Genomic DNA, 21,076 nt, shown 5'->3' on the forward strand with positions numbered 1-21,076 from the left:
GCAGAGAATCCAACATACATAGTTTACAAGTTGTTGGTTTCGGTTGTTTTTTTGTGTGAATTTGAGCATGTCTGTGTTTGTTAGGTTTTTCGGTTCCCTTATTTGTGCAGATGCTTTCTTCCGTTGCTTGTCTTTTAACCATTTTCCAGCAGTTTCCATGTTGCTGTGGTCTGAGCTCTCAAGGCCAGAGTGTAAGGTTTTAGCGATAGTATCCTGTTAGCTGTTGTGTTTTAGTGTTTTGTATATCTGTCTTTTGATGTTAATTAATCTACTCTCTCTCTCCAGGTGTCGGCACTTCCTGTCCGTGTGGCACCTGCTAGAGTGATTGTTGTTCCCACCCCTGATTGTGTCCACCTGTGCCGCATTGCCTAATGTGTATATTTAGTCCTTCTCTCCCTTTGCCTGGTGTCGGTTCGTCTTGTGATGTCGTTATCTCTATGCCTGTTTACCAGAGATTCATGTTACATTACCTAGTTCAGGGGTCGGCAACCCGCGGCCCTTTAAGCCCTGTGCTCTGGCTCCCTTGATCTTAGACAAAAATAAGAAGAAAATAAAGGTATTTGTAGGACTATTTAAATGTTGTTGCATGGTTGAAAATGTTTCGTATCTTGTATTTTGAGGTGATACTGTGACACATAAATAAAAAACAAAACGGTTTTAATTAGGTCAACTAAAATATGCGTCACATCCTGCTACGGTCCCGCGCCAGCGCCTTTTCCTGCGGGTGATTAACCTGACCCCGGCTCGATGACCGAACTATGGATAAATCAAAGAAAATAAAAGTACCGGAGGAAGACAGGATTTAATTCTGTGTGGACAGAGTTATATGCTTTCACAGCAAACGATGCTGGTTTACCGGTATGTTTGATATGTAGAGAGAAGTTGTCAACGGTGCTGCAGCCTTTACGTATCGAGGAACAACACGGGAGAGGAAGACAGCTGACGATCTTCAGTCATAATTCAATGGGGTATGTAATTTATTTCAGAAAACACTTTTTTTAATATTCCATGGAATGCTCTTAACATCCCGATAGCAATGAATATATTAAATGCTTTGACAATAAATACATAAACAAATTAATCTGTGGAAGCCGTAGCGCTGTAAAAAGCACGACCAATCATCTGAGCCGGCCCGGCAAAAAATAACTGGATGGCCTACCTGCCTGTCAGCCTTCCATCTGAGCACAAATTTATCTCGTGCCCTCATTGGTCATGTGCGCGTTCGTGTGTGTTGGAGGTAAGAAAATCTAAAGGAAGAGGCAGATTTTTGAAGTCTGAAGGAAGAGGCAGATTTTTTCCGGTTGTGTATTTTCAAACTCTAGCGCACTCGAGCTGGTTTCTCCATTCTTACCTACCCCACCGTTAACTCTTTTTAGGGTGCAGCTATATGTTTTATTTATTTCAAAGTTGGCCCATTTTAATTATATATTTGTTTCCTCCAAATGTGCAGATGACTCCCCAAGTGCTGTGTTTAATTTATTTTAAAGTAGGCCTCTGTATTATTTGTAATTGTCCTTATAGGAGTTCTTTGTTTCTTATTAGAGGTTAACAGTTTTTATATAACGTAATAAATAGCCTAATAAATGCAAAAAAACTGTAGTTTCTGTCTGATATAACAATAAATACAACTTTATTAGCTATCAAGCTATGAAATATGTTTTTGCAGCTCCAGACAATGAATTTTTTGGGCAAAAGGAGCAAAATGGCTCTTTTGGTCAAAAAGGTTGCAGACCCCTGACCTAGTTGAACCTAGTGATTATATGGAGAATCCTAGTAGAGCCTAGGAGTCATTATTGATAGCTTTGGTTTTCTTAACAATAAAGAAGATTACCAAGCAACGGAATTGAGCATCTGAGTTCTTACGAGTCCATCGTATCAAAACGAACCGACAAAACAAGATTCCACAACGCTAAGAACGGCCCTGCAGGTGCAGGGTAAACTCCTTCACCAACATGAGGAACAGCTTTCAGCAATTAACCAAGGGGTCCAGGGCTTAAATGTTCGCCAGGACAACTTTCAAGCTACTGTGTCCATGGAAATAAACCTACTGGCTGAGAAGATGCGGGAAGTACTCACTCACCTCGTGGCAAATCCTGGTGTTCCTGCGGCAGAGCTTTCCGGTCCAGCAGGGGTTGGGTCTGTCGATATTCCCGTTCAAGTACCCGTGCATTCGCCTACGATCCGCCTCGCTTCGCCAGAGAAATTCTCCGTAGAATCTGGAAACTGTCGTCCTTTCCTGGTGCAGTGCGATCTCCACTTCAAACACCAGCCCGCAGCATTTCCCACCGATCAAGCTAAGGTAGCTTTTATTGTTTCTCATCTGACGGGGAGAGCGGAAGCCTGGGGAACAGCGGAGTGGTCCCGGTCCTCGCCTGTTTGTCAGTCATTAAGACTGTTCGTGGATACCATGAGCAAGATTTTTGATCTGACATCACCCGGGAGAGAGTCAGCGAGAGCCCTGGTGAACATTAAGCAGCGGCAGAGGAGAGTGGCGGATTACGCAATCGATTTCCGTACTTTGGCAGCGGAGAGTGGTTGGAACTCAGCGGCTCTCTTTGATGCTTTCCTGCATGGATTAGCGGATCCCATAAAGGATCAGTTGGCTCCATTACAGCTGCCTGAAGATGTGGACTCACTCATCGCCATGGCTATCCGGGTTGATCAACGTCTAGCTGAAAGAGAGCGGGAAAAAGGAAGGAATACAGAATCCACTCCACCTTTCAGACAGGAATTACCAAGGGAATACTACGTTTGGCAGAGGAATTCCCAGTCTTCATCTTCGGAGCAACCAGCGCCCCCTATCGCCGCGGAGGAACAGATGCAGCTCGGTAGAGCCGGGTTGCGTTCCGATAATCCAAAAATCAGCTCCTAAATTCTAACCCTATCTCCTATTCCTTGACCTCTGAGTGAAACGTCACGGGGTTAAGGGATAGTGGATAGGAGAATTCAAAAGGACTTAGGAGAAGAGACTGCGGTACTTTAGAGAATCCAAATGCACTTTCACTATCTGACGTGTTTATGATGCGCCAGCGGACGTCATTGTGTGCGTCTGCTGCTGTGGTGAAACTATGGAAACTACAGTGTTTTAATCTATACAACGGACTACATGGATGTTTAATAAGAACGAGGGACTCATCTAGAGACTCTGCACCGTGCTCTGATGCTGTTGTTTTATGCTTTATGAACGTGGACAACAGAGAAACATATCCTTCATGACCAAAGTTGTAATTGAAATAAAAAAGGAAAGTGAAATCTATGCTCGTCACCCTCTCCCTCCGATCCACATTAATACAAATGATCCCAATACGTATGATTGTATGAAAATATCTTAAAATCAATACAAATGTATTTATTATAAACGTTAGTCCTTAACATCTATCACTGTGTACATCACCATTCAAACATCTTTTAAAAGTTGAACAAACCCCACACAGCTCAGTGAAATGTTGACTTTATTTGATCATTTCAGTAAAAACTAACGTTCATATTTCTCTTTTTGATTATAATACTGATGAACGTTAAAAACAAAGCACTTTGGCAACTTACCACATACGTTTTAAAATGCTTAATAAGCACCGTAACTTTCATGATATCATTTCTCCGTCATAATCGTTTGTTTCTTAAAAGCTGGTTTGATTCTGACGTCTTTATCCCCAGCAGCGGCAGGTTTCTTATTCGTGGGGAAAAAGGACGGGACATTGAGGCCCTGTATTGACTACAGTCCGCTAAATCAGATCACAGTTAAGAACAGATATCCCCTTCCACTCATCTCTACGGCATTCAAACTGTTACAGGGGGCCAAGATATTCAACAAGCTCGACTTAAGGAATGCTTATCACCTTGTGCGCATCCGGGAGGGGGATGAGTGGAAAACCGGTTTCAATACGCCTACAGGACATTACAAATATTTGGTGATGCCTTTTGGACTTTGTAATGCACCTGCTGTTTTCCAAGCCCTCATTAATGATGTGTTAAGAGATTTCCTGAATGTTTTCTGTTTTGTGTATCTCGATGATATTCTCATCTTTTCTCCAGATGAGAATACTCATGTTAACCATGTTCACCTTGTTCTGCAGAGACTCCTGGCTAACCATTTGTTTGTGAAAGCCGAAAAATGTGAGTTTCATGTGAACACTGTGGCATGTGATTTCCCCTAACAAGGTGGAAATGGACCCAGCTAAGGTCAGTGACGTGGCTAATTGGCCAAAGCCAGACACTAGAAAGACAGTTCAGCAATTATTGGAGTTTGCTAACTTTTACAGACGTTTCATACGCAATTTCATTGCTATTGCCTCTCCTCTCCATGCCCTTACCTCTCCCCATGTTCAGTTTGTGTGGAATCCACAGGCAGATAAATCTTTCCTGGAACTGAAGAGGAGGTTCACCACAGCTCCCATCCTGACTGTACCTGATCGCAACCGACAGTTTGTGGTGGAAGTGGATGCCTCCAACGACGGCGTTGGAGCTATACTGTCCCAGAAATCAGCGGGGGACAACAAACTTCATCCGTGTGCATATCTCTCCCGTAAGCTATCTTCTGCTGAGAGGAATTACGACGTGGGAAATCGGGAACTGTTGGCGGTGAAGATGGCTTTGGAGGAGTGGCGGCACTGGTTGGAGGGAGCGGAGCAGGATTTCCTGGTCTGGACGGATCACAAAAACCTGCAATACATCAGGAAGGTCAAACGCCTGAACTCTGGACAGGCCAGATGGGCTTTGTTCTTTAATAGATTTAGGTTCACTCTGTCATATCGCCCTGGTTCGCAGAAGGGAAAGCCGGATGCACTCTCCAGAATGTATGATCCTGAGCCAGTCCCCAAGAGTCCAGACCCCATTCTGCGGCCAGACCGAGTGATAGGGAGTGTGACCTGGCCCATTGAAGCCAAGGTCAAACAGGCAAACAGCGGGAATCCTGTCCATAAGGGGTGTCCTCAGAATCGCCTGTTTGTTCCAGGGACACTTCGTTCTCAGGTGATTCATTGGGCCCATACATCTGTTCTTTCCTGTCATCCTGGAACCAAGAGGACCCTCTTTATGGTGAAATACAGATTCTGGTGGCCTGCTATGGGTAAGGATGTGGCAGAATATGTGGCAGCATGTCCTGTGTGTGCTAGGAACAAGACTTCTCGTCAAGCTGCGGCAGGTCTTCTCCAACCTCTGCCCATTCCCAACAGACCATGGTCGCACATTGCGTTGGACTTTGTGACAGGATTTCCACCTTCGGCAGGTTACACCACAGTACTCACAGTCATTGATCGTTTTTCCAAGATGGTACATCTCATCCCCATGTCCAAATTGCCTACTGCCAGAGAAACAGCACAGGCCATGTTGTCCCATGTTTTTCGTATCCCAAGCGTTGTCGTTTCAGACCGAGGACCACAATTAATTTCACATTTCTGGAGGGAGTTTTGTCGCCTGATCCAAGCCACTGTGAGCCTGACGTCCGGATACCATCCCCAGTCAAACGGCCAAGCGGAGAGGATGAATCAAGAAATGGAGACCTGTTTGAGATGTCTGGTGTCCCAGAGACCTACCACCTGGAGCAAACATCTGATTTGGGTTGAGTATGCACACAATACCTTACCCACATCATCCACCGGAATCTCTCCTTTCCAATGTGTCCATGGATACCAGCCTCCATTGTGCCCGGAGCTGGAGCAGGAAGTTATTGTACCATCAGCACATGCTTTGGTTCGCCGCTGTCGCCGGGTATGGAAGGGAGTTCGCCAGATGTTGCAGAGAAGTGCGACCTGCATGAAAAGTTTGGCTGACCGAAAACCGACTAGATACAAGGTCGGTCAACGAGTGTGGTTGTCCACCAAGGATCTTCCTCTTCACGTCGCCTCCAGGAAACTGGCTCCCCGGTTCATTGGTCCATTTCCCATTTCAAAAGTTATTAACCCTGTTGCGGTTCGTCTGTCTCCCAAAGTCACTCAAGGTCCACCCCACGTTCCATGTCAGCAAGCTGAAACCAGTTGTAGAGAGCAGACTGGTCCCCCCCCCCCCACACCACCTCCATCCCCCCGGGCAGCTTTATTGTCGACAAGTCCCTTATCACGGATTTTGACAGACTACGGTCTCAGGCTTCAGGGAAAAGGGGGGGTACTGTAAGGTTTTAGCGATAGTATCCTGTTAGCTGTTGTGTTTTAGTGTTTTGTATATCTGTCTTTTGATGTTAATTACTCTACTCTCTCTCTCCAGGTGTCGAAACTTCCTGTCCGTCTGGCACCTGCTAGAGTGATTGTTGTTCCCACCCCTGATTGTGTCCACCTGTGCCCCATTGCCTAATGTGTATATTTAGTCCTTCTCTCCCTTTGTCTGGTGTCGGTTCGTCTTGTGATGTCGTTATCTCTATGCCTGTTTACCAGAGATTCATGTTACATTACCTAGTTGAACCTAGTGATTATATGGAGAATCCTAGTAGAGCCTAGGAGTCATTATTGATAGCTTTGGTTTTCTTAACAATAAAGAAGATTACGAAGCAACGGAATTGAGCATCTGAGTTCTTACGAGGCCATCGTATCACAGAGGGGTCATCTCATGACTGGGATTAAAAAAACAAGGGATGTTATTTAGCATTAACAATATTCAAACAAGATGTCTGATGCTGTAGAAGGCTTTCAGTAGTCATGTTAGTGAGTTGCACAGATGGCATTTAGACGGACATTTAGACAAGAAAAAACGTTGATGCTAATTAAGCAGAAATGTCTGTCAAATCTAAAATCTGAGTCTATTTGCTTCATTTTTTTCATGCATCAATCTATATGGGCAAAGTTTAACCTTTTAATTTAATGTAATGCAACATACATAAAGGCCACGTTCTAGATATTATTTAAATTAAAAAACGTGTGTCATTCATTGTTCAGAAATAATTGCAGACATATGGACTTTTTCACATACCAAAGCCTAGAGGTGAGATATAACGTTTTAACTAATTGCAGTTGTCATTAGCAGATAATATTGGAATAATTAGATTAGGATTTTCTACAGAATTGTCCATCATGACTGCTCTACAGTGAGTTGGTATGACGGAGCACATGAAAGGAGACCTCAGAGCGCATGAGTGTATGTGGGGTTGATGCAGTCTGCGTTTCTGAACATCTGGAGTTATGAAACAACAGAGAACCTGTGGGCTTCAAACATGTAAGGGAAGCAACCCTTTGAAACAAGTGAGGATCTGATCAAAATGTCACACTGTCAGAAAAAAGCAGAGTTGAACCTTGGAGTAGAAATGATGTTGCTGCAGCAGTAACCTGTACAGGAGCAAAAACAGTATAGCTGCAAACTGCACCTTATGAAAGTAATATACAAATTAGGCATTAAGGAAAAATGGTTGTCCTTATGTGTTTAATACAAGTCATGCCTGTTCGAATGGGTAGAATGCTTGGCTCGCTCAAAAACCACTCTGGCCACTTCCTTTGGTATTTCAACCGCAGTGGCATAGTTGCATCTCCCAGCTCCCCTATGGTGAAACAGCTCAAACAAATATTGACGAAGAAGTGTGACTTTTGATGGTGTAACAGTTAATAAGGGTCCCTTCTCAATAAACCACAGTGTTTTCATAACACACTACTAATAAACAGGTTCCGAAGAGCCAGTACTCATCTCTGTACATCCTCAGCAATACACCCGCCAACTGTGTAATGATCCAAACAATGGTAGTCTTAAAAAATCAAAAGGAAAGGCATAAAGAGAGACGGAGACACCTTCAATTTTAGATAGATTGTGATCTTTGCCTCTCAGTTTGGAATGATGCCTTCTGGATGCACTGTTTGTTACTGAAGCTTCACCACTCTTGTCCTGGGCCAACCAGAACAAGTTGCTGGTGAACAATAGTAATTGAGTTTGAGGTTGGAAGAAGTGCTGCTGGGGTTTGAACTCTTGTCTCTGCATTTAACACCCCCCCAGGCCCTTTGATTAACCAGCTGCATAGACTTTAGTGTCTGAGCCCTCTTATTGTAGGCCTGTGAGGTGAATGAAAAGATGTACTGTATGTGTTAGATCTGATAAGTTACATCTGTGTAAAATGTTCTCCTAGTCCAAATCTACATTTATTTAGTTTTTCAGAGTTTTAATCCAAATTTGAAGCACTTAACACTCAGCTGTGTGGCAGTTTGTTGAAAAGAGAAAGCAGATAAAAACGGCGCAGCTTCTTTTGAATTGGATGCATTGATTGTAATTATGTTATTATTGGATTTTAATTAGCTGAAACTGCTTAGTTGACACTTTGTTTCTGACATTGGTGGCTTGTAATTACAGTGTGAACAAAATGACACCAATGTGGCATTTTCTCACCTCCTCCTAGTTGTGTTGCAGAACACAGAGGGGATGAGCTGAAGCTAAATGTTTAATTTGGGCTCTGTCTGCGCAGCCCTGCAGGTTTTCCGCTTCCTCATATAGGACAAATTACCCAACAAAACTTGCAGCAGGAGCAATTGTGCGTATCTAGAGCAACGCCCTCTGCTCAGTCCCAGCTGATAAAGGGATCTTGGCTTATTGTCACTGCAGTGTGGGTTTATATATGTCTCTCACAGTTTCTGCCAGTCATGTTGTTTTGTATAGGAATGTAAAGTTATACAGCGTGTTTTTCCATCAGAAGAAAGAAGAGATGGCAAGAGACATGGATGTACAGATTGCTAAACAAGGAGTCATGACAGGGATGCACCCAAACTATTTATATCACTTATCTGAATGTTTTTTACTGCAGAGGATATGCTGTACATCTCACCTCTGGAAAACATCCGGTTTTTCCTCTGCAGATACAAGGAAGCAAAATATAAAAAGTGTTTCACTTCTGGCAACATCCTGTTGATGCGCTGCTCCTTTGTGGTCACATCCACGGTGGATTTTACTCATTATAACTGTATCTGATTTAAGCGAAGAGGAGCAGGTGTTTGATAATGTGTGAGCTGAATAACAGGAGAGTGTAAGATTTGTTGACAGGACTCCCATTATTAGCAGCCTACCCTCGCAGTATGTGCCTGCCTCTCACACTCCCTGCTGTGTCACTCTCCAAGGTCAGCTGATGTTCACATTCACACAGCAGCGTTTTAGATTCCCAGTTGCTCTCTGTTTCTCTCGAGCAACACCAATTTGAAATTTGCTCTCCAGTGAGCAACAAGGCTCCCTTTTCTTTGTCTCACACCCTCAGGGTCTTAGGAGTGCAGAGGAAGAGTAGCAGGTCTCGCACAACAGCTCAATGCATCGATTCTCTTCATGTGGCATTGACTTGTGTTTCATCCAAGGCTGCGCTGCGGTTTCAGAAGAACCACCCTCCCTCCTCCCTTTTAATTGAGTTTAGCACTGAGGAGGCGCTCCCACATGATTTGGTTTGGTTTGTGTTAGTGGATGAAACAACAAGGTGAAACATATTTGAGTATAGCATACTGAGAATGACTGGGGTTTACTGTGATTAACACTGAATTCTCATTTAACAAGCCAGGAGAGTCTTTTTTTTCAAAGAAATAAAATGTGAGATTAAAACGTAACACTACCATCACCTTAAAGTGCATACTGTTTTAAATAAATAATTCCACATTTGTGAAACACTCTGGGTTACTTTCTGGAAGAGAGTTAGATGAGAAAATTGTTACTACTTTATTCAAAAAGATGCTTAAACCAACAGCTGGTTAGCTTATTAGCACAAAGACAAGGGAGGAAATGGCCGACATGGCTTTGTTAGAGGCTATAAAAACAGCCTACTAGTAAATCTAAACTCACTAATTAAATGGTAAAAATCTAACTGTGCCACTAATTACCAGGTATATTAAGTAAGGGATAATGTGCAGCGAGGTGGTCATTATTTGAAAAAGAACATTTGCCAGGTTGATCACGGAGCTTGATCATCCTGTTAGTTGGTGAGCTTGTACAGTAGGTGGATTTTTATAACTTTAGGACAGAGTGAGGCTTGCTGTTTCTCCTCGTTTCCAGTCTTTGTGCTGAAGATTAGCTGCTGGCCTGCAGCATTGTTGGAGAGTGGTGTCAATCTTCTCATCTAACTCTGCCAAAAAGTGAACACGCATATTTCCAGAAATGTCAAACTATTCCTTTAGGTCTTAAACGCACAAATTTGAATTACTCGGCTTATCTAAATTTCACAGGTGGTCAGACATCAGACAAGGTCACAAACACTGCTGTGGCGGAGGTGTTCACCATTTGGATTACAGGGATAATCCCTTTTATTATTTGACAATATGTTACTTGAGTCTGTTCTGACCTCTACAGTGATGTGATTTGTGATCAAGGTCTGTTGTACAGTGCACTGTGTATGTGTGTAAGGGCTATATTCCACACACAGGTGAAGGTTTCGCCTTCCTCTATATTTGAGTTATGCCTAAACTAAGACGCGGTTATATGATCTTTGCCTGTAATTTGATCAATAGATGAAATTACCGCAGTCTCCCAAAAGGCCAATATTGTTGTGTGGTAATGGAAATGCACAGCCACATGAGCAATGCTTTCTCCCAAAGTAATCCACATTGATTTGTGGGACCACTTTGATAAATTGAGGGGGTTTTAGCCTTTGTGTTGGTCCATTGCAGAGCACTCTGCCTCTGTGTTGTGTGAGTGGGTGTTTGAATTGATGCCTATGGATCTGTCCACAATACCAACCCCCTGAAGGGCCCTGTGAAAAAGTCCCTTAAACATTAAAACTTTGTATTTTTACTTTATTTCAATTGTTGTATTCCAAAAACTTTTAACCACCTTAATAAGAGAGGACTTCTTCACTCTTGATGGTTTTGTCGATTATTTTCAAATGATAAGTGCGGGGTAAGAAGCCCTTTTAATATTCATGAAAGTATGGGGGCTCATTTGACAGTCAGCAACATGCCGTTCATAATTCAACGCAGCAGGAGAATATACAAAAAAATCACCCTTTGTACTCTGTGCAGTGATTCAGCCGGAGCTAGGTGGGATATATTTTATAATCAGCCGCAGCCAAATGATTCTCTCTCCGTTAGCAGGGAGGTGTTTAAGAGATTAAAATACTCTTGAAAGCAGTATGTGTATGTGTGCAAGTCAGCTGACATTTCCCTCATGCATTCAATAACACTTTATTCAGGTGTTCTGCAGACAACATTGTGTTAGGACAGAAATTAATGGGGACAGAAATGCCCTTGAAATGTAATCATGCAGCCGTGAAATAAAAAATGAGTAGGCAAACAAAGCACAACTGCAGTGGAATTAGGTGCTGACTCAACACAAAGCATGGCACTGCATCAACAAACAAAACAACTAATCAACTAAATCTCTCTAAAGCACCCGGACGTCGAATGTGGGCTGGTCTGGGACGGAGAGAAGGGAAACAAAAACATGCTTTTACATAAGAATAGCTTTAAAAAGTAACATGGTTTGAATGAAATACTTACCGTGTATAGTTACAAGGGTAAAATTACTATTAACAGTTAAAATAGCAAACATTATTTTGCAGCTCAACCCCTTTCAATATTTTAATTTCAGTGAAAAGGAGAATGTCACAACCTACCCACTACTTACAATGCGTCCACTTTACCCAGTAAGCACATTGATGAAACCCTATACATATATTAAATAATTACACTTTAATTCCCGGGCTGTAAACTGGAGTATTACCAGGAAAACAAGTGTCAGCAGTAAAATGAGTTTGCCAAACTGCTTTTTTATTTCCTACATCTCTATAAAAAGTGCCCTAGGAAGGAGCCATAAATCACATTGTTGGCGAAGGATTTTGCCCTCAGGCCGTTCTCGAAGCAATATGGGATTTTTAAAGGGATGTCATTCTTTGTGTAACTGAGACCTTTGCAGGAGGTTGAATTGAAATAATTTTCAGTGATCCTCAGAGGAAATTTGAGACGTTAAGGCACAAATGCACAATGTATCCCACTGGATTAAAGATCTAATTGAGAGGCGGTGATCTCACAGGAAGTCACAGGAAGCAGTGCTCATCTGCCTTCAGCTGCTCTTTTTTTATGTCTTATTTTTCTTCAGAGATGTGTGCAACGCTGCATAAGCATTTATAAAGTGTAGTTAGTGTTCCAATGTTATAATTGTTCTTAGCCACATTGTTTATGTTTCTCTTGATGAAATGATGAACGTGCTGCGGTCACATGAAGCTGAGTGTGTTAGCCTGATGCATGCTTTCCCCGGGCGTTGTCACACTGTACAATGATTCTGGTATTGAGCGGGGAATCGTCTCACAGCCCCCCTCACTCAGAGCTGGCTTATAAATCTCTGGCTTTGTAGATCTGCTGAAGATCTGTAATGACGCAGAAAAGTTGTTGGATTTTAGATTGTTGAAGTGTGCAGGGGGTTAGCTCTGAGTTTCTGCATGACTCTGTAGTGTGTGTTTCTTTGTTTGTTTAAACCAGCAAACTTAATCGGGTTTAATTTGATGACATTCATTCCACATTAGGATCTTGAGCCTAAAGATCATCACCATTTATAGTTTGGAATTTCTGTTATGAGGACAAGAAACCTAACCCAACATCCTCCCACATCCTCCATAACTTCACAAACCATGTAGTTAGTGTGACGACTCCACTCCAAATATATACTGGAAATGGCCTGAGTGCTTCATGATGGCCTGATTGCTTCAACTTTCTAGTTGAAATACAAGGCAAGTTGATGTGTGCAGCAGACTGACATACATACATAGTGCCAATAAATGATTTATTTTAGCATAAAGCTTCTTTTCTACTGCCTGATATCATTTTTACCCTACACACAAATGTAGGTTACTTTCATCAATGTATTTATTTACATGCTTAAATTTTGTCTGCTACCATTTTTATTACATTTTTGTTATGGGCTTTGCGTAAAAGTGAAGCAATAATGCTGAATATAATGCAGAAGCCATCCCCACTCATTGTCATCATGTAGGCAAGGATACTGAAGCTTTTTATTCACCAACCTGGCAAAATAAACGCTTTATTTCTGCCATTTCCATCCAGGTTTGGTCAAATATGTAAATGTGAGATCAATAACCTACAGCCCTTGCACAGACATCTGTCTAAATACAGATCAGCAGCTTCAAATGTAGCATGAGGATATTGACATGCAGGCCCATAGATATTTCTGATCCAAACATCTGACTAGTTGAGAGGATGTTTTCATGATGTTACTAACATGAATTTAGGGTGTCCACTGCTGCAAAAGTTTCCATAAAATAGGAAACTATAACGTCTTTACATCCACCTTTATGCCTGCAGGGTGTGAGTGTTTGATAACCGAAATGTGGTGGAGCTTTAAATCACTCGCTGTATTCCCGGGGAGGAGAGGAGGTTTTACAGGGAAGTCCTTGTGGGTGAGGGCAGCCGCCTGTCTCCTCCACTCTCTTCAAACCTTGTGAAAGGTCATGTGGTATGAGCGGCTCTCACCCCGGGCCACAGCGCCCGGATGATGTGTAAGTGAGAACATTACCTAGTGGCAGCCTTGCATGGGGAGACGGGATTTCAGGGGAAATATTAGACAACCAACTGCAGCAAATCAAATCAAAATCAAATCAAGTTTTATTTATATAACACATTTAAAAGCGATTTTTGGCCGAGCCAAATTGCTGTACATGTAACAAAAACATATTACACAATCACAATAAAAGACAATAATTTACAACAGAAATATAAAAAAAAAAAACACAGGGAATACTCAGGAGTCATGCTCCGCTCTGACTAGGCCAGGGAGAAGAAGTGTGTTTTTAGTGTAGATTTAAAAAACCCTAGTGTCTGGGCCGACCTCACATGAAGGGGCAGAGTGTTCCAGAGCCTGGGGCTGCGAAGGCTCGGTGACCTCGGATTTTGAGCCTGGTCTTGGGCACTATCAGCAATAGCTGGTCAGCAGACCTTAAAGCTCTAGCAGGGGTGTAGCGATGGAGGAGTTCGGCTCTATAGGCAGGAGCCAGCCCAAATTGGAAGCCAGTGTACTCAGGCCAGAATTAGGGTGATATGGTTGGCCACGCTTTTTATGGCCAGTCAGAAGATGTGCTGCTGCGTTTTGGACTAGCTGCAGGCGTTTAATTGAGGCCTGGTCGTTACCCACATACAGAGCGTTGCAGTAATCCAGTCTTGAGGTTACAAAGGCATTAATAACCCTTTCTAGATCTTTAAAAGATAAATACGACTTGGTTTTGGCCAACCAACTGCAGCAAGATAAAGCTATAGTATATGACATGTTCCTTCTTTGAGTTTCTAGTTGATCTTTCCTGTAATGTAGTGTAACCAACTCGCCTCACATGTGCGCTCATAAAAGGCAGATCAACTGATTAAAGCACAGTCACAGTAGCAGTAAATAAATACTGTTGCTTTAATCATGGTTATACAAACCAGCGGATGCCAGCTGCCTCAGTTTAGAGCGTCATCACTATTTAGATGTATTTACTTTGTTGTGGGAGTACTGTGCACAGAAATTAGAAGCATCTCAAGCCCACCAGTCGTCCTTTGAGTGTCACCAGCCATGATTTCAAAAATACATTAGTTTTGGTGACACTTGGAGAGTAAACCTGGGTCATTGAACTTGAAACAAGTCATGAAGTTGTCGTTGTATTGCAGGAAGATCTGTCAGCATCAATACAAAGCAATGAAGGAAGTTTGTGGTGGTAATCATTCACAGAGGCCTGCCTCAGCGTTAATTACTTCTTGAGTTGAAAGTGTGCTCAGCTGCCTCCCTGTGAAAGACTTTTTGGTGTTTGTCTTAGTTTGTTTTAATGACTAGCAGAGTTTTATGCCTGCTGAGATATCAAGCTTTCAAGTGTCTGATGAGATGGTCCTGTTTCAGAATTTGCAGCAGATGGAAATAATCCTTCAGATCCTTTAGAACAGGGCTCAGCACTTTTGTTTAATCTTTGTTTTTAAAATCAGGAAATATGTATATATATGTGATTTAAAAAAACTGGAAAATGAAAGTTACTCCAGTGAACAGTGTCACCATGCAGCAGAAACACAACATCTTATGGGTGAGATAAATCCAGGTGGAAATCAGTTTCAACTTTCTGGGACTTTTGGGGGTGGACAAATCGTTAAAGGGCCCATGTCATGGCCATTTCTACTGATCATAATTCCATTGTTGTGGTATACTAAAATAGATTTATACTGAGCAATTTTCCAAACTCACATTGGTTTCTCATACAGCATCTCTGTAAAGTATGTGTATTGTCGTTATTCACTCTCTGTCCTAAACAGCTTGTTGGAGCTGGAGATATTGAGTAAGAAAATTGTTTATAACAATGGGTGTGAGAATGGGTCTGCGGAGAGCATTTCTCCGTGATCCCAACTTAGCAGCCCGAAAAACTTTACCCATTTAAATAGTCGTGGTAGATACCTTGTTTGTTTTAAACATCATAAATACACAAACAACAATGAATACTTACAGGTTGTGTACCTGAATCTCCCGCTGGTCCAAACAAAGTAGGAACAGCATCGTTCTTCAGTGCCCTACGCTGTACATATCCGGCATGAATTGCTGAAAGGTTTGGGAAGCTTTGTTTTGTGAAATGCTGGCAGAGGGTGTGGCCTCTGGGTATTCACACGTCACAGTACCCAGGAAGTAAACAATGGGAAATGAGAAATCTCCAACGAGGCGTTTTGGGGAAGACTGTGTTAGAGTTGTACTCGCTACAGGGTGTACTTTGAGGGTTTTTGACTGCAGACCGTTTACATGCATAAAAACCTTCATAACACACAAGGGGACGGGTAATAACCGGAAAAGCATGACATGTCACCTTTAAATGTCTTAAACTCCCTGCTCATTCTCAAAGGTCTGATCTTGTCTCGCTGTGATAATTGTGCAGTGATCTCTTGTCATATACCTAATCTTTTCCCGTTAGATCCTGGGTCAAAGTGGCCATTGTTTAGATATTCACTCATGTCTCATGTTTCTCCTGATTTAACAGTGTGAGGGGACATCAACTAAAAGTACCCACTGATTTATAAAGACCGAGTCCTGCATACAGCTGCCACACTGGGACATAACTTCTCAATATACAGCAGCAATATTTTAAAATACTAGGATCAAGATCTCCGATTCTGAGCCAGGCTTATGCAGATGAGGGGATACAGCCTGCACGCCCACCAAATCACAACTCACTCTCTCCTTTCAAATGTGGTTGTCTGCAGGGCGGGATTATCCCGTCGGCAGAGGACTGAAAGCGCCATTCAGCTGTCGGAGTCACTGCAGCTGTATGCAGGAGGGATGCATGGCTGCTGCACACTGCTGCAGCCAGACCTTTACTACTGATTATGGACCATACAGAACTTAGTTAGAAGTTATTTTGTACACAACATTTCAGCAACAATCAATTAATATCGCTTTACATGAAACATTAAAAACAATGTGAAATTGCAAAAGAAGCACATTATAAAAATACATTTAAGTAAGGTCACATCCAGGTAAGTTAGTACTTTCCCTCTCTTTCTCTCTCACATACACACACACACACACACACACACACACACACACACACACACACACACACACACACACACACACACACACACACACACACACACACACACACACACACACACACACACACACACACACACACACACACTACACAGGTAATTTACAGAAAAGATGATCTAAGCAACTTGACAAAATGGATGAAAAACACACAGCTTTTTAGTGGTGGCCAGATTGGTGAAATATTGCAAGAGTCAATGTTTTATAATTGGCACTCGAAGTGAAGTATAGATGACAAACCTCTTTCTGCAGCGCATCAGTGCATCATACCATCAGGAGGGAAATATCCATCATTCAAAACGCTTCTAGTAACGTCTCTTCCACCTCTAGGCAATTGTGTGTCTTCTTGTGGTTGTTTTTTTCTGCTTTGAGGATTTAAAAACCAAACGTAATGCAGATTCTGTCGTGTGTTGATTTTCATTCTTGTGTCGCAGCCAGTAGGTCCCTGAGTGCAATATCTGGATAATTGAAAGGAAGAAATTAATGTTTTTTTTCTCATTTGTTGCAGCATCAAAGAAGCTTTTGTGAAATGAGAAGAGGCAGTCCATGTGTAACTGCGTTTGTGCTCATGCATGTGTGACAGGCCTGTGTACAAGAGACAGAGAGGATGATGGGGATCTAAATCAGGAAGAGAAGCCAGAGAGTCACTGAACTGATCCTCCTCTCCTCCTTTCCTCTCCTCCTCTCCTCCTCATCTCCTCTCCTCCCCTCTCCTCTCCTCTCTGTCTCTCTTCAAAACAAGTGGCATTGGCCACATAAAGCCCTGTGCACTTGTGTGTTTGTACCTGGAAGATGTAAAAGCGTATGCCTTTGGGACAGATTGAGGCAGTGCTCATCTCTGGCCAACACTGGAGTGTCCTTCTTGATAACTTCAGATTTTCAAATGCAATACCATGAGATGGTCATAATATTGTTGATGGAACATAAGTATAATTAGTTTTCTAGATCCTATCATGGCATGTCCTGTAATTTCTAGAGGCCATGTTATCACAACGTCCCAGCTGCTGTCAGACTGAGGACCTTTTGTTGCATCCCCTCTTTCTCTTTATTTCCTGTCAGCTCCCGTAATCATACACAAACAAAACACATTGGTTAGCAAATCAGATCCTTCATCCCCCATCATTATATCTGAACACTAGTGCTAAAGCAGCATGTCGGCAGGGCAACAGCTTCATTTCTCTGTTAGTGTGTAGAGACAGGACGCATGGATTATACACAAAATAGAAGAAAAATAAACGGGAACAGACAACAGTTGTGTTGGTTTAGGAATGTGTCTGGCCATCAGCCTTGCTTGAGGTGAATGACTGAAAAATGGCACTGAAACAGGAGGTGTATGACGAAGGTGATGCTTATAGTGATGATGTGGTTAAAGGATGCGGATATATCTCTCCTTAGTGCCTACTTTAAGGTTTATCCTGGTGAAGTGTGAACCATGTACTGAATGATTAATCCTGTTACATTCATGCTTCCATGCATGCTTATGAATTCAATAACTTACATTCTACATTTAAATGCTTCAAGCTGTTCTTATTCAATCACTTTTATTAATACAGCCCATTTAATAAAAGTGTACACTCAAAATGCTTTTTAAAATAATAAGAAAGATCATATATTAACAAAATATAAGATTGGATTTACCTTAACAAAAGGGTAATAATAAAAATGAGGATTCTACCCACTATCCATTATTATTATTATATTTAAAAATATGTGTTTTAGGTCTGTATTTTAAAAAAAGACACTAAAGTAGCTAGTCCATGTGGTAAAGACTTCAAAAGTAAGACTACAACCACTCCGCTCGAGTAAAAAGCAGCAAACAGGGCATTGTATATCAACCAGAGACTTATTTTTTACCGGGCAATTACACAAGCTGCACTTACATGTAATATCTTTATTTTATGGAAGCTTGTAAATGTTGAAAAGGAGCATTATCATACTCCAGTTCATGTCATGTTGACCCACTCTCACTCTCAGGCTGCAGCTGATGTACTCTCTCCCTCTGTCGTGTTATTGTCTGCTCGTGATTCACATTCAGAGGGGATGTTGCTCTCCTGATTCATAGATTCAGGAGAGGTACTACAGACCTCCATGAGTGAGAGGAGAGGAGAACCCCCGCCCCCCCCCCCCCCCCCCCCAACAACCAGCAGCAGCAGCAGCAGCAGCCAACCTGCTGTTGTCCCACTGTTTCCATGGCAACGGCAGTGAGGTGCTGCTGCGATCCAAAGCGAAGCGATGATATACAAGGTGGGGGGAGGGGATTAGCAAGGAGGAGCAGGTGGGTAGGTGGAGAGAAAAAGGGAATACTGTAGGAAACGGATGTTAGGGGAAGAAAAGTGCTGCCGTTGTTGTAACAACAGGAACACGAGGAGGCTAAGTGTTCACGTCTGTTAACTTTGTCAGCAGCAGCTCCAGTTAGACGCGCTGCAGTGCGGAGACTCTGCATCAAACATCTCCTGATCCATGCTGTGGAGATCTCCTGCTCTCTGAGACTAGCACTCACTGTGTTGCATAGATTAAAATATGTCTAATACATTTATACAGGGATATGTAGAGACGCATTATGTGTGACACTCAATCATAGCCAGCAAATGTTACTTTAAGGTTCCTCGAAGACCAAATGGTCATACAAGCATTAGGATTTCAGCTCTGAATCACCTTCATTTGTCTTTCATCTGGGGAAATCTAAACACACACGCACGCACACGCACACCACACACTCTGACACACACACAAAATGTACTTCAAGGTGAAAAACAAGGTGATTTAACATATTATTAGAGCTTCTTTCCTTTTCGTCTTCTGTCTGTTTTATTGATTTCAGAACATCATGAGATTTTACATCTTTCTCCAAAGCTCCAGAGCTCCAACATTAACAATGTCCAAATGGAGGGAAATATAAACCACCCTGTTTGCTCAAAAGGAAATCTTAGAATTGATCGGCATTCATACTAAAAATACTAACGGCTTTTTTTTCTCATTTTCAAGACACATGTGTATAGGTCCATTTATAGTATACATAATTATAGACTATATTAAGATATACATTAATCTTAACAGCAGCGCAGGATTCAGCTGGGAAAGCAATAACATCAGAGAGAAGATATTTACAAGGCAAGAGATTTAATCACCAAGTGTGGTAATACTTATGGTAACATTAAAACAGCAGAAGGGTGAGTGAGGGAATAAAGTATTCAACGCTTCAAATGTTGAGCGGATGATGATGCTAGATGAAAGTCAGCCATCACCAAAATGTATCATCTGGGGACTGAAAACATGTGAATACACTTTGAGGCTCTCCATCTCATAGTTGTTGAGATATTTAAGTATAGCTCAAAGTGTTCATTTCATAGAACCTTCTTCGAAATGCCTGAATAAACCTTATGGATGTTGGAAAGTGATTATCAGTCTTATATTTAAGGGATTATTCATTTTTGGATAGTAATACTGCACACTCACATGTAGCCTAGTCTCAATGACAACTTCCCCTCATCCTTTTTCTACAAACAGTATGTAACACATGCCTGCACTTACAAGCAGACACACAAGCTGTACACACACACACACACGCACGCACGCACGCACGCACACACACACACACACACACAAACACACACACACACACAGCCATGCACTGTGTCTGATTATTGTGTGCTAAAAGTCAGCGGAGCAGGAAGAGCTCGGGAGAGACAGTTGACTCTCTGAATAGAAAAATACTTTCCTTTCTTGACCAACATAAAGTATTAGGGAAAATGAATCGGCTGTTTAACTTGAAAGAGGAACAACAGGAGAGAAGCCGATTGAGGGGCAGTTTGTGGAGTGTGTGTGTGAATCAGTGTGTGTGTTTGCCTATTCTTTTTGAGCATGTATATGACAGGTTTTCTTCAGTATGAGTCAGGTACAGTACATATCTGTCAGTATGTGCCTGTATGTGTTGTGGGGGATTTATGTGCTGTCAGTCCTGCAGAGGGGTCCCTGCCCCTCTCCGCACAGCAGCTGATGGGAAATCATTATGGATCCTGGCAAATGGCCAGTTTATGGTTACCGGGGCAACCGCACTGGCTCCATCCATCTTGGCAACGGGGATGTTTGAGGAGCGGCCTGCTCTCTAAACTCTCACTCTCAGTAATGGCTTCTTTGATTGGCGCCGTGCATAAATGAATAAGAATAGGTCAAGACTGTGGTTTAGGTATAATCCATAGCAGTTTCAGTTCTCGCATATCTTCCTCTCTAATCAGCAGCACGGAGGCACAAACACCTCACTGTCGTCTGGTTATAATGGAAGTCTTCACTTTGGATATTAGGAGGAAGAAGTTGTTTATTCACTCACTTGGAGATTGATTTTTCAGAAGAAACAACACATGATAATGAGACATATGGAAATTATTTAAACAAGAAATCGTAGGTCAGAAACAATAACAGATTATCAATGTGTTGTCAACATAGGTTTCCACTTCTGATCTATTCTGTGTGTCTGAAAGAGGTATAACGTCTCTGTTGTTCCTCTGACTGAGGTTTCATTCATTTCCTTTTCCCTTTTTTTGGCAGGAGTTGTTATTATCTGAATTGAGGATGTAAGGATATAGGGTGTTGCACAGATTGCGGAGCCCCTAGAGGAAAATGTGGGGTTGGTGAGGCTTTAAAAATG

General features: G+C 42.2%; 1 protein-coding gene across 4 annotated transcripts in view; it reads left to right on the top strand.

Annotated features, from left to right (window-relative positions):
• The window catches only part of fam189a1 (family with sequence similarity 189 member A1), an 85,483-nt gene that overhangs the window by 13,428 nt on the left and 50,979 nt on the right, over positions 1-21,076 (top strand). The window contains exon 2 of one of the 4 annotated variants that reach the window (XM_079666229.1): positions 4,330-6,452. The exons of 2 other annotated variants lie outside the window; for them this stretch is intronic. In XM_079666229.1, the coding sequence (XP_079522355.1) occupies positions 4,330-6,111 (1,782 nt within the window). In that variant the 3' untranslated portion in view covers positions 6,112-6,452. Of the gene's footprint in view, positions 1-550; positions 969-4,329; positions 6,453-21,076 lie in introns of those variants that run through there. One more of the 4 variants, XM_079666228.1, reaches the window with a different exon arrangement.

Source organism: Notothenia rossii (genome assembly GCF_949606895.1).
Source record: "Notothenia rossii genome assembly, chromosome: 2".
Lineage (NCBI taxonomy): Eukaryota > Metazoa > Chordata > Actinopteri > Perciformes > Nototheniidae > Notothenia > Notothenia rossii.